The 13,664-nt window shown below is 37.3% G+C and overlaps 1 protein-coding gene across 5 annotated transcripts in view; it reads left to right on the forward strand.

The window, feature by feature from the left end:
* Positions 1-13,664, forward strand: part of NBEAL1 (neurobeachin like 1) — a 174,807-nt gene that overhangs the window by 126,938 nt on the left and 34,205 nt on the right. For all 5 annotated transcript variants that reach the window (XM_056111674.1, XM_056111676.1, XM_056111677.1 and 2 more), the window contains 7 exons: positions 1,009-1,157; positions 2,898-3,031; positions 5,848-5,949; positions 7,051-7,146; positions 7,730-7,854; positions 10,015-10,155; positions 12,233-12,363. In XM_056111674.1, coding sequence (XP_055967649.1) covers positions 1,009-1,157; positions 2,898-3,031; positions 5,848-5,949; positions 7,051-7,146; positions 7,730-7,854; positions 10,015-10,155; positions 12,233-12,363 — 878 coding nt within the window. The remainder of the gene's footprint in view (positions 1-1,008; positions 1,158-2,897; positions 3,032-5,847; positions 5,950-7,050; positions 7,147-7,729; positions 7,855-10,014; positions 10,156-12,232; positions 12,364-13,664) is intronic.

Genomic DNA, 13,664 nt, shown 5'->3' on the forward strand with positions numbered 1-13,664 from the left:
GTGGAAGTAGCTTCAGTTTTTTTTTTTTTATAAAAAACAAGGGTTGGAGTGATAGTTCATCCCAGCACTGGATATGATCCTTGAGCACATTTAGAAATGAACCACAGAACATTAAGCTGGGAACAGCTCAATTACTGCCCATTGTAGCCTGAGCACTAAAAGTTTAAAAATTAAATTAATTGATAATATAATCAAAAACTGTCCTAACAGAATATGGCTTCATATTCTTTTTTAGCTTTTTTCATATTCTATTTTTAGCTTTTTATTTTTTATTTTTAGCTTTTAAATAAACATGTTAGTTGCAGCTTTTTGATGATGGTACTCAGTTCTGAGTTCTAAAATGTTCTAAAATGAAAGTGTCATTTTATAGACTCGATCAGAATCAGTCGTGATTTGGATAAAATGTGTTTTGCATATGTATGAGGCCTTGGAATAGTCCTCTTCACTAAAAAAATGAAAAACAATCATAGTTAGTCACTGTCAGTGTTGCTGTCCTCCCATTGTTCATCAGTTTGCTCGAGTGGGCCCAGTTTGTACTTGCAGTAATTATTTCCAAATAGCCTCTAGTGATGTGGCCCTTTATTCACAGATTCATGTGAATTCTTCTGCTTGTAGTATAAAGATTAACTGTATTTTTTAATATTTTATTTATTTATTTGCTTTTTGGGTCACACCCAGAAATGCACAGGGCTCACTCCTGGTTCATGCACTCAGGAATTTCTCCTGGCCATGCTCAAGGGACCATATGAGATGCTAGGAATTGAACCCGGGCCGCGTGTGCAAGGCAAACGCCCTACCCTCTGTGCTATCACTTCAGCCCCGATTCATTGTATTTTTTTATGTTATAAATAAATACGTAAAACTTATTCTTTGAAAGCAAGTTTCAAAGAACTCAGGCATATTTGAACAGCATTTAATTAATTTCCTCTACAGTAGAATATTTTAATTAATACATTGGCACAGAACATATTGTTAGAAGATTTTTACTTGTTGATTTTTTTTTTACAGTGATGAGAAAGAAGAACAGGATCAAAAAGAAAAATTGGTTTTGTCAGAAGACTGTGAACTTATTACAATAATTGACATAATTCCGGGCAGATTGGAAATCACTACTCAGCACATTTACTTCCATGATGGCAGTTTTGAGAAAGAAGATGGTGAGATATTCTGGGGGAGTAAAATCTGTTGTACAGTAGTTAAATATCCAGTTTATCAATCATTATAAGAAAAAAAGCAAAAAGGTTTGACTATGCAATAGTCGTATAAAGGAGGAATGAAAAGTCAGCTTGGGGTTAATTATATTATTCAGTAATGTGTTAAAAAATGCTTTTTTCATTATTAATGTTTTTGTTAAGATTTGCTATAAACTTGTTATAAAGTACAATCTTAATTTCATTTGTATGTACGCAAGTTTCTGTAAACTTCTCACCCAGTTTTTTTCTTATAATAGACTCATTTAAATTAAGATGCTAACATAAAGAGAATATAAAAACTGTTTCTAAAACATAATAATCAGGGGCTGAAGATAAGGCTTAGCAATAAAGTCTTGCATGTATGAGGTTCCAGGTTTGATCCTTTGCTCTGTACAAAACGAAAAAAGTGAGCTTGGAGTTTAGGAAGAAAGAAGAAAAGAAAATAATTAAAATTCTTCTTTGTTCTCAATGGAAAGAAGCAGAATAACCCAATTTTATAGTTGTGTTATTGTTTTGCTTCTGTTTGTTTCCATGCAAGACATATGCTTTACCACTAAATTACATTCTCAACACCTAATAATTTTAAATAAAATAATCCAGACTTTCAGTAAATTTAAGAAATTGTTTCTCTCCTGTCCTCCCCACCCCAATGAGACCCCAATTCATTGCCCACAAACGGCCTCTCTGGCTCCTGATCAAGCTGCTTAATGGCCCTGATCCCAGAGACTGAGGAGCAAATCTCAGAACCTAGCAGGTTTTGGCAGAAATCCCTCCAGATTTAAGTGTTAAAATTTCAGAATTTCAAAATCACGCGGCCACTACTGCAGCCACGCGACATCATATGTTATTCATAACCAGCAATAGAAAACAAATTGTCTACTGTTACCTTTTCAGCAGATCTGAGTGTTGGGGTAAAATCTCAAATAATAATGGTGGGTCTGGTGTCAAAATATTGAATGTGATCAAAGTAGAGAGAGAGTAATGTGGAAATCATCTGCCCCACAGGTAGGGGGAGGGTGTGGGATGGAGGTATACTGGGGTTGTTGGTGGTGGAGAATGGGCACTGGTGAAGGTACAGGTGTTTCATTGTATGATCGAGACTTAGACCTGAAAGCTTTGTACTGCTCTCACGGTGATTCAATAAATAAAATTATTAAAAAAAGGGAAAAAAAAAAGAAATTGTTTCTCTGGGCCAGAGAGATAGATAGTACAGCAGGTGAGTTCCTGCCTTGCATGCAGGTTCGATTCCTAGCATCCTTATAAGGTCCTCCAAGCACTGCCATGAGTGATTCCTGAGTACAGAGCCAGAAATAACACATGAGAATCACTGGATATGTGACACAGAAAACAAAAAAACAAGAAATTGTTTTTCTGATACAGAAATTGAATCCCTTTTTCCTAAGTGCTCTTTCTGTCAGAAACTAGGGAACATTTTCTGTGTGGTGTGACTGACTCTAGATTAGATGCTCCCAATTCATTTGGCCTACTTACCCCTCTTTCAGAGAAAAATAACTTACCTCCGCCCTAGAAATATACCTTCTTTAGGTGAACAAATATCAAGTGCTTCCCAATTGTACTTCAGACAATTACTTCCCCTTCCCTTGATCAATCTCAAACTCTGTATCCCACCTTTGTGAGTGATATTGCCCACTGAGAACCACTGCTTTAGGTGGCACTTAGTTAAGTGATTTCTTTTGTTTTCAGGAGTAGGCTTTGATTTCAAGTGGCCTCTTTCTCAAGTTCGAGAGATTCACCTGCGGCGTTACAATTTAAGGAGGTCAGCCCTTGAGATTTTTCATGTTGATCAATCCAACTACTTTCTCAATTTCAAAAAAGAGGTATGTAAGATGCTATTTTTCTGAATGCCCCAAAGTACTAGGTTGAAAAGACATGCAGCTATTGAACTCTAAGTGGAGCAACATTGGATACTGTTGTATCTTTTAGTAAGTAAAAAAATTGAATCTTGCAAAGAGTATAAGCACTGAGCTCTGCTGGTTGTGACCCGAAATAAAACAAAAAATTGTAAGGGCCATGAAAATAGTTTGAAGGGATGGATCGCATGCCTTGCACGAAGAAGTCAGGGTTTGATCTCCTTGGTGCCCTCCCCAGCCCAGCGCCATAGGAGTGACCCTGGTGGCCCCTAGTACCTTCTGGCCAAGTAGAACTAGGAGTTTCCTCCAGAACCTTACAACCTATACCACTGGGAAGGGCCTTATAAATAAATAACTTGGGGGTGGGAACCTAAACAGTTTACTCATTTTTATGAAATAGGTTTCAGTTGACCAAAAATGGGACATCTATTCTAGGAGCAGAGTACATTAGTAAATGGTGTAAGTAGTTAAGAACACCTCTCTGAATCTGTTTTACCTGGGTCCTACTGCTCCATCATTAGCTGTGTAATCTTTGGTACTTTACTAAGGACCGCTAACTTCAACCTACTTTCCCCTGTCATTCAGTTGGGGTCTGATTTGTGTCACCTTTTTAACAGTCCTCCCTAACTCGCCCAGTGTTCTTTTTGTTTTACTCTCACGGTTGTCTTTCCTAATAAATTCCTTACATGTTCAATTTTGTCTTGCCATCTATTTCTCAGATGACCAGAATTAGCATAAACAATAAACTTCTCTTTGTTCTGGGATCTAAGAATAACTTATGAGATTTTCCTTGGCTTTTTTTTTTTCTTTTTGGGTCACACCTGGCGATGCACAGTGGTTACTCTTGGCTCTGCACTCAGGAGTTACTCCTGGTGGTGTTCAGGGAACCATATAGGATGCTAGGAATCGAACTCAGGTCGGCCACGTGCAAGGCAAACGCCCTACCCGCTGTGCTATCTCTCCAGCCCCTTCCTTGGCTATTTAAAGAGTGTTTATTTTTACATAAGAATATATCTTATTATTAAAAATAGTGCTGGAGAGATAGTATGGCAGGTAGAGTGTTTGCCTTGCACATGGCTGACCTGGGTTCAATTCCCAACATCCCATATGGTCTCCCAAGTCTGCAAGGAGTGATTCCTGAGTGCAGAACCAGGAGTAACCTCTGAGCACCACCAGGTGTTGGCCTCCCCAACCTCCCCCTAACAGAAAAAAAAAATTTTTTTTTACCCTATAGGAAAATGCAAAGCGTGTTTTTTAGAAGGCCATGTAATATAATTAAATCATCATGTTTCTGGAGGAACTAGAGAGATAGTACAGTGGGTGAGAGTAAGACATTCACATGTGGCTGACCCAGTTTCATTCTCTAACACCTTATATGGTTACCTGGTTCCCTCCAAGGGAGGGAACAGATCCAGGAATAAGCCCTGAATGCCACCAGGTGTGGCCCCAATAAAAAAAAAAAACCCAAACATGTTCCTGTTGAACATTGTCACTGTCACTGTCCTCCCATTGTTCATCGATTTGCTTGAGTGGGCCCAGTAACATTGTGAGACTTGTTACTGTGTTTGGCATATCGAATACGTCACCCAGACTTTGCCGTGTGGATGAGATACTCTCGGTAGCTTGCCGGGCTCTCCGAGAGAGGGGGACGAATTGAACTTGGGTCAGCTATGTTGGCTGCATGCAAGGCAAACGCTCTACCTGCTGTGCTATTGCTTCAGCCCATATATTATACATCTATGTAATTTTGTTTTTATTATGCCTTATTTTCTAGAATAGAAACAGATTTAAAGAATAATTGAGAGCACAGTGGGTAGGGCATTTGCCTTGCATGCAGCCAACCTGGGTTAGATTCCTCCATCCCTCTTGGAGAGCCCGGCAAGCTACCAAGATTATCCCGCCCGCACCGCAGAGCCTGGCAAGCTCCCCATGGCGTATTTGATATGCCAAAAACAGTAACAACAAGTCTCACAAAGGAGACATTACTGGTGCCTGCTCGAGCAAATCGATGAATAATGGGAGGACAGTGCTACAATGCAATGTTACATTTATATACCCCTGAATAATTACAAAACAATGGAAAGTCAATGATATTATGCTTAACATACAAAATTAATTTACAATAACAGATCCAAATTTGAATTAATTTGAGATAGTTTTCTGATTTAGTATCGGATAATCATTACAACAAATACAGTTAGCTTCTAACAAATTTCATGGCTTGGCTTAATCAAGACTCAGAGAAGTTAAGTCATTTTCTTATGTAGGCAAATCCATAGGAAAGTAGTAGGTTAAAGAGAGCTATGGAATGAGGGACCAGAAAGATAGTATAGGAGGTAGGGTACTTTCCTTTTACCTAACTGACTTAAGTTCAATCCCTGGTGTTCCACATGATTCCCCAAGTACAGCCAGGAGAAATTCCTGTGTGCAGAACCAGGAGTAACCCCTAAACATTGCCAGGTGTGGCCAAACCTCCCCCTACCCCCCAAAAAGAAAAAGATTGTTGTAGAATGAGACAAAATGGGAATAGGAAAAAGGTAACTGGTGAGTACGGTATTCTTTGTGATGATGAGAAGTGTTCTGAAGTCAGATAATGTTCATGATTGAACGATTCTATGAATACACCCCCCAAAAAACACTGAATTATTTACTTTCGGAGGGTGAGTTCAAAATTAAATTATTAGTTAATTTTGGAAGGTAGTTTATGAATCATAGCTCAGCAAAGCTGTTATACATGGGTTGTTCTGGTAAATTTTTTTAAACTATAAAATGCTTTCTTATAGGTTAGAAATAAAGTATATAGCAGACTGCTGTCACTTCATTCTCCAAATAGTTATGGAACTAGATCACCACAGGAGTTATTTAAAGCATCAGGATTGACGCAGGTAGGAAATTTTAATAGTCATTGTTTTGTTTTGGTGTTCATTTTATATCTTAGACTTCAGTCCCACTGAGTGTGGCCCAAACTTCTCTTCTCCCCGGCCCCCACCACAAGAGAAAAGATCCCACGGGGGGGGGGGGGGAGGGCAGGGAGATACTTCTATGAGTTATATCACATGTCTGGCCTGGTATGAAGAGGCCTTGATTGGATTCCCACCACCTATGGTCCCTCCTTAGTACTACCAGGTTTTTAATTAAAGTACTGAGTCTTCCATATATTTTGCTTTATGTGTACAATAAACTTGTAAGTATAAACTCGATTCTTGAGCTACCAGTATGTGATTAGCAGGAAAGGTACAACGAATTTACGAAAAAAAATAATTATGATGTCTCTTTTAGAAAATTTTGTGCATAATGAATCAAAATTCTGTCTGTCATTGCACTATAAAGGTAGTTTTCTAAGGATGACTAACATTTGTTTCAAAATGAAAGATTGTTTTAATATATTAAGTTAGTTTATAAAATATGCTTAGTTGCGAACATTTTAAAATATAGCAAAATATTCAGTTAGATAAGTCTTTAGAAATTAAATATTTAAGTTTTTAAAAGAGATTTAGTTAAAGAGTATATTTAATTCATTCAAGTCATTTCAAACTGTGATATAAGATTTATATTGAGTTTCTTTTTTTTTCTTTTTTCTTTTTGGGTCACACCTGGTGATGCTCAGGAATTACTCCTGACTCTGCACTCTGCACTCAGTAATTACTCCTTTTAGTGCTCGGGGGACCATATCGGACGCTGGGGATTGAACCCAGATCGGCTGTTGTGCAAGACAAATGCTCTACCCGTTATACTATCACTATGGCCCCTATATTGAGTTTCTTATATCAAGACCAGTTTATAAATGAAGTGAATTTAGTAAAAACTTTGATTTTATCTCCTTGTAAAAGCCTTTTTGTTTGTTGTTTTTAAACCTTATTAAAAGCTCTATTTATCAAGATTGTAGAGATACTCAAAAGACTTTGTTAGTACTGTCAGTAATAGTTATTGATCTCTGAAGATAAAGATCAATTTTGATTTTGTTTTTTTTCTTGTGCTCTGTCTAGAAATGGGTAAACAGAGAGATATCCAATTTTGACTACCTTATTCAAATAAATACAATAGCAGGAAGAACCTATAATGACCTTGCACAGTACCCTGTGGTAAGTCATATAAATCTAATGAATAAATTATTTATCTAATTTATGTTTTAATTTTATAACACAAAAAGATATGTATTAAAGATTTTCTAGTTTATAAAACGGTATAAAAGCTGGTTTTGCATTAATTAAATTATTGTTACTGTTTCGGTTTGGAACTACCCGCAGGGTAGTTGGTAGTTAATCATAGCTTGGTGATTAGGTATTTGCAAAGGTATTCGGGGACCTGAAGTACCAGGAATTGAGCACAGGGCTTGCATATGCAAAGCATGTACCCCAACTCTTTGATCCATCTCCCTGGTTTATTAAATTATATTTTTTACACTGTTATTTTTAAAACATAGGTATGAAGCCTGAATAAATTATAAAAATTTTTTCCTGTTACTTTTTTGAAAATATTATAATGGTTTTATTACAGTAAATATTCCTTCTCGTTATTAAATGGAAGATGATTTAATGTTTGTGACAGGGAATGCATTTTCAGTGACTACCTCTTTTAGTCTTTAGGTAACCATTTAATATGAGATGTAGGAATAATGCTTTTCTAGATATGAATATCAAAATTATAAAATTGTGTCTCTTTTAGTTTCCCTGGATTTTACAAGACTACACTTCTGAAGAATTGGACCTTAATAACCCAGCTGTGTTTCGAGATCTTTCCAAACCAATTGGAGTTGTTAATGATAAAAATGCTCAAGCTATGAGAGAAAAGTGAGTACCTTTTATCCCTTTTGAAAAATACTTGTTGCTTTTTTTGATTTATAATTATTTCTACTATGACTAACCAAGTGATAATTTTTAGAATACATAACTACTTTTGAAAATCAGTCTGATAATTCCTTCACTAAATTTTCTTGAAAATATATTGGTTGTCCTTTAATAAAGTATACCTTTTAGAAGAGTACCTTTTATCCCTTTTGAAAAATACTTGTTGCTTTTTTTGATTTATAATTATTTCTACTATGACTAACCAAGTGATAATTTTTAGAATACATAACTACTTTTGAAAATCAGTCTGATAATTCCTTCACTAAATTTTCTTGAAAATATATTGGTTGTCCTTTAATAGGACTTTGGTCTAAAATCATTTATTTGCTCTGTTTGACAATTTTGCTTTGTTTCATTTGAGGCCACACCAAGGTGCTCAGGGTGTACTCTTGGCTCTGTGCTCAGGGATCAATCCTGGCAATAGTCAGGGACTATATCAGGTGCCAGAATCAAAGCCGGCTTAGTTATGTTCAAGGCAAGTGCCTTACCTGCTGTACTATCTCTTTGACCCTATTTGACTAATGTTTTTGTTTGGGGACCACTCCTGGTGGTGCTCAGGGCTTGCTCCCGGCTCTGTGCACAGAAATCACCCGTGGCAGGTTTGAGGGACCTTTTCGGATGCCAGGGATCAAACCAGGGTCGGCCACTATGCAAAGCTAGCACCCTACTCTCTATATTATTGCTCTGGCCCTTTTTGACAAATTAAAATCAGCATTGTTTGTATATATTTTTTGTTCTTAAGTATGTGCTACACAAGAATAAGATAAATGGCATTTTTATATTAGAGTTTAATTGTCAATATATTAAGTTTTTACATTAAGCTTTAATAGTACTGCACTGTAGCACTGTCCTCCCATTGTTCATCGACTTGCTCGAGCAGGCCCAGTAACGTCTCCATCATGAGACTTGTTGTTACTGTGTTTGACATAATAAATATGTCACGGGTAGCTTGCCAGGCTTTGCCGTGCAGGCAAGATACTCTTGGTAGCTTGCTGGGCTCTCTAAGGGGGTGGAGGAATCGAACCCAGCTCAGCCGTACTGACTGCGTGCAAGGCAAATGTCCTACTGCTGTGCTATTGCTCTAGCCCAAACTTTAATAGATATTTATTAATGCGTCAATACTAATTTTCTTTCAGAAGTACAGTTAGTACAGTTGTGATGAATTTTTTTTTCTTTTTAATTTTGGATTGGAGGTATACCCAGCTGGCCATATTCAGTTATTTTTCCTGACTCAAGTGATCAAAGAACAATATGCAGTGCCGGGAATTGAGCCCATGTTCGCACATATAAGGCAAGGGCCTTATACTGTCTGTCTATCTCAGTTTATTCTTTTTTGTTGTTGTTCTGTATTTTTCAATTTATCTACAGTAAACTTGAATTATTGCATCATTCAAAACTACTCTGGAATTAAATCACGATCATGACCCTCCTATTGTTCGTCGATTGCCTCGAGCAGTTCCCAGTAACATCTCCTTCGTCCTAGCTCAGATTTTTTTAAAAAGTGCCATATTCAAGGCTCTTTCAGGGTTAGGAGAATGAGACCCATCATTGTTACTGGTATTTGGCATATTGGGTACGCCACGGGAAGTTTGCCAGACCCTGCCGTGGGGACAGGTTACATTCGGTAGCCTGCCAGTTCGTCTAAAGTAGTAATGAGATAATAAGATGTCGCGTGGCCGTGGAGGATGCTCAGCCCCAATCCGAGCAGGCTTGGAGATCTCAGCCCCGGGACCTGCATGCCTTTGTTCCTCTGCCGGTACCTTCATGCATGTGGAGAGTGGTCTCAGCATGGTAGTGGCTGGTTCTAGAGGTCTTCAGCTGCCGGAGTCCTGGTCAGGGCGGGGAGGGAAACTCAATCCGCTCCACTCCAAGGGACCCTGGCGAGGACAGCCAGGCGCGGGGGCAGGAGACTGGAATTAAATATTAATGTCATTTTATTGCTCAGAAAAAGTCTTAGTGAATACAAATTTATCAGTATGCTCTTATGATAAAGTATGCAATATTAGAATAATAATGGCATGGTAAACACTGTAGCAATGTAATACAAACATGTATTCTGCTTTAGTTCTACTGTGGTCGTAAACTATGGGGATTTTTTTGTAGATATGAAAATTTTGAGGATCCTATGGGAACTATTGATAAGTTTCATTATGGTACTCACTACTCAAATCCTGCAGGAGTCATGCACTATCTTATCCGTACAGAACCATTTACTACCCTTCATATCCAGCTTCAGAGTGGAAGGTAAGTTTTGAGTAAAGAATTTTAGCACAACTGTGTACGTGTGAGAACAAACAAATGAACAAGAGAAACTTTGGTCTCAAAATCATTTCATATTCCCAAATGTTACTTCTACTGTGATAGCAAATTATTACGCCCTCAGTAAAGTATAACTGGATTTTCTAGTGACTTATAATAATTTTTTTTACAATCTTCAAAAATAGATTCTAAATGTGCTTCAGAGGACACAATCAAGAAAGTAAAGATATAATTTATGCAGTGGGGAAAAAGTGTCTTTAAATTATTGCTCTGATTAGAAACTTTATATAGGATATATAAAGAATACTTTCTACTCACAGTAAAAAGAAGAATTACCCCAAATTTTCAAATGGATAGATTTGAATTGATATTTCTCCAAAATAATAATAATAACAAAATAATGATCATTAAACACACGAAAAAGAGGCTCAAATCATTAGTTAGTGAAAATTCAAATCAGGAATACTTAAATCAGAAAAAATTCAAATCAGAAGCAAATTGAGATACAGCTGGAGCGATAGCACAACGGTAGGGCGTTCGCCTTACAAGCGGCCAACATGGCTGACCTGAGTTCGATTCCTCCGCCCCTCTTGGAGAGCCCGGCAAGCTACCGAGAGTATCTCACCAGCACGGCAAAGCCTTCATGCTCCCCGTGATGTATTCGATATGCCAAACACAGTAACGAGTGTCACAATGGAGACATCACTGGGCCTGCTCGAGCAAATCGATGAACAACAGGAGGACTGTGATCGTGAAATTTCACATCAATAGAAATTAAAAGAAAAAAAGTAGGACTGGAGAGACAGTACAGCAATGGGTAGGGTTACACACACAGAACTTGGGTTTGAATCCTGGCATCCAGTATGGTCCCCTAAGCCCCACTAGAAGTTATCCCTGAGCACAGAGCCAGGAGTAAGCCTTGAGCATGGCCAGGTGTGACTAGCCCCTCTTCCCGAATAAAACAAAGCAAAATAAAATAAAACAGCTATTGTTAACAAGCATGTCAAGTAATCAGAATTTTATATACTGCTGCTGCTATTATAAAATAATATAGTTTCGGTGGAAAATACTCTGGCAGTTCTTCAAAGTGATTAAAAATAGAATTACCATATGTCCTAGCTTTTCCTTTCTTAGTTAAACCATAAAAACAGAAAAGAAATGTTCATGCAAAAACTCATAAATAGGAACCAAAGATTGAATTCAGTGGTAGAATGTTTTCTTTGCATGTATGAGACCCTGGGTTTGATCCCTACCCTGAAAACAAAGCAGCTTGTATATAATTAAACTTAGCTCCCAAATGGAAATAATCCTAATATCTATCAACTAATAAATGAATTAGTGTAGTTTATTCTTAGGGTGGATAAACTAAACTTTACTTACTGTAGTTTATCCAGGGAATGAAGCATTGTTCCATTTGACAGGATAAATCTTGAATATTGAAGTTAAGTGAAGTAAACCAGACACAGTAGGTCACATATTATGTGAAATGCCCAATATATGCCAAATTATATGAATTGAAACTAAATTGATAGTTTCCATGGAGTAGGGTAGGCTCAGTAGGGGGAAATGAGAGAGGAAAAACGATAGAAAGAAAAGTGCTTGGGGCTAGGATTGCTCAAAGGGCTGGAATACATACTTTGCCTGTGGGAGGTCTGAATTCAGTCCCAGGCACTATATTCTCCCCAACTACCATTGGGTGTTACCCCCAATCCAAGTATTGAAATTGTAGTTTCTTAGTTTATGATAGCAAAATATAAAAGATAGTTTCTCAGAGCCACCCTGGTAATTCTCTGGGGCCACTCCTATTTCTTCGCTCTGGATTGCTTCTGGGTGATACTTTGGGGACCATTCAGTGTCCAGGAATGAACCTGAGTGAGACACATGCAAGGCAGTTATCTTAATCTCTTTGCCCTCTCTCTGGCACTCAGATTGGTTTATTAGATGTTATAGAGTATGAAAAGAGCATTTTTTGTCATTTGGAATTATGAAGAGAATTTGAAGGTTTTTATCTATTTTTGCTCTCAATCAATCCTCACTGTTCTCTTTCTCTCTCCATGTACAGGTTTGACTGTGCAGATCGACAGTTCCATTCCATCCCTGCTACATGGCAGACTCTCATGGACAACACGTATGATGTGAAGGAACTTATTCCTGAATTCTTCTATTTTCCAGAATTTCTGGAAAATCAAAATCGTAAGAAATCAAAGATTGAAAATGAGTCTCAGTTTGATGGGCTAGAGTGCATGCTTTGCATCAGGAAATCTGGGTTCAAATCCCAGCATTGTCTATGGATTCCTAAGCACATCTGGGAGTGACTCATGAACACACTTCTGGGTGTGACTCAAACACAAAAACAAACCAAAAAATTAAACTCAGTAGTTCCAGTGGAAGAACCTAAAACATGTCTGTAGATGATTTAGTGTTCATCCTGTGCTCAATAACAAATTTCAACTGATACTGAAGTACTGTAATAAATTAAGACACAAGAGTCAAAATTCTTTCTCTTTCTTTCTTTCTTTCTTTCTTTTTTTCTTTCTTTCTTTCTTTCTTTCTTTCTTTCTTTCTTTCTTTCTTTCTTGTTTCTTTCCATTTTTTTCCTTTCTTTCATTGAGTCACCATGAGACACATAGTTACAAAGTATTTCATGATCAGGTTTCAATAAGGTTTACAATATAAAATACTGTAACATCCATCCTTCCACCAGTGTACATTTTCCACTACCAGTGACCCCAGTTTCCTCTCACTATCCCACACCCTGCTTCTATGGCAGGCAGTTTTCTTCTTTTCTTCTCTCTCTCTCTGAATCAAATTTTAATTGATAATAAAGTTTGTTGGAGTACTGGGTTTGCTGGAGGAGCAGAAATAGGTGTAGGTATATGATCTTTCCATGATAGTCCAGTTATGTTAACAGATGTTTGAGATAGATAAGATAAGAATTTAGACCAGGGTTCAGCAAATCTGTTCAGATTGGTGGGCAAATTTATATTTATAAAGAGATCTTGGAACATATACGATCACACACACACACATATATACATATATACACACACATATATGTATGTGTTTGTGTGTGTGTGTGTGTGTGTGTGTGTGTGTGCGTGTACACACATACTCTGGTTACTTTTATAGTAGAATGACAGATTTGACCCTTTGACTCACATAGTCAAATTTTCTTCTACTGTAGAAGCAGTTTGCTAATTCCTGAGTTAATGCATAAATAGAATCAAGATGGAAATAATGACAGGGCGTGCTACACCACAGTCCTTAAAAAGCATGTTTTTAAAGTGGAACATCATGAAGTTATTTACAGTATTAAGAATAGCCAAATGCTTCTTCTTTGATTTAGTTTTTGATGTATTTTTAGGCACAAAATTAGAACTTGATAAGATTATTATGACTTGTGTCCTTTTAGGAAACTCAGTGTCAAAGCATCATTACAGCTTCTTCTTCCTCTCTCATGTAAAGTTAATCCTTCCCCTTTTGTATACTCAGTA

The sequence above is a fragment of the Sorex fumeus genome, unplaced genomic scaffold (genome assembly GCF_029834395.1).
Source record: "Sorex fumeus unplaced genomic scaffold, SorFum_2.1 ptg000014l, whole genome shotgun sequence".
NCBI lineage: Eukaryota > Metazoa > Chordata > Mammalia > Eulipotyphla > Soricidae > Sorex > Sorex fumeus.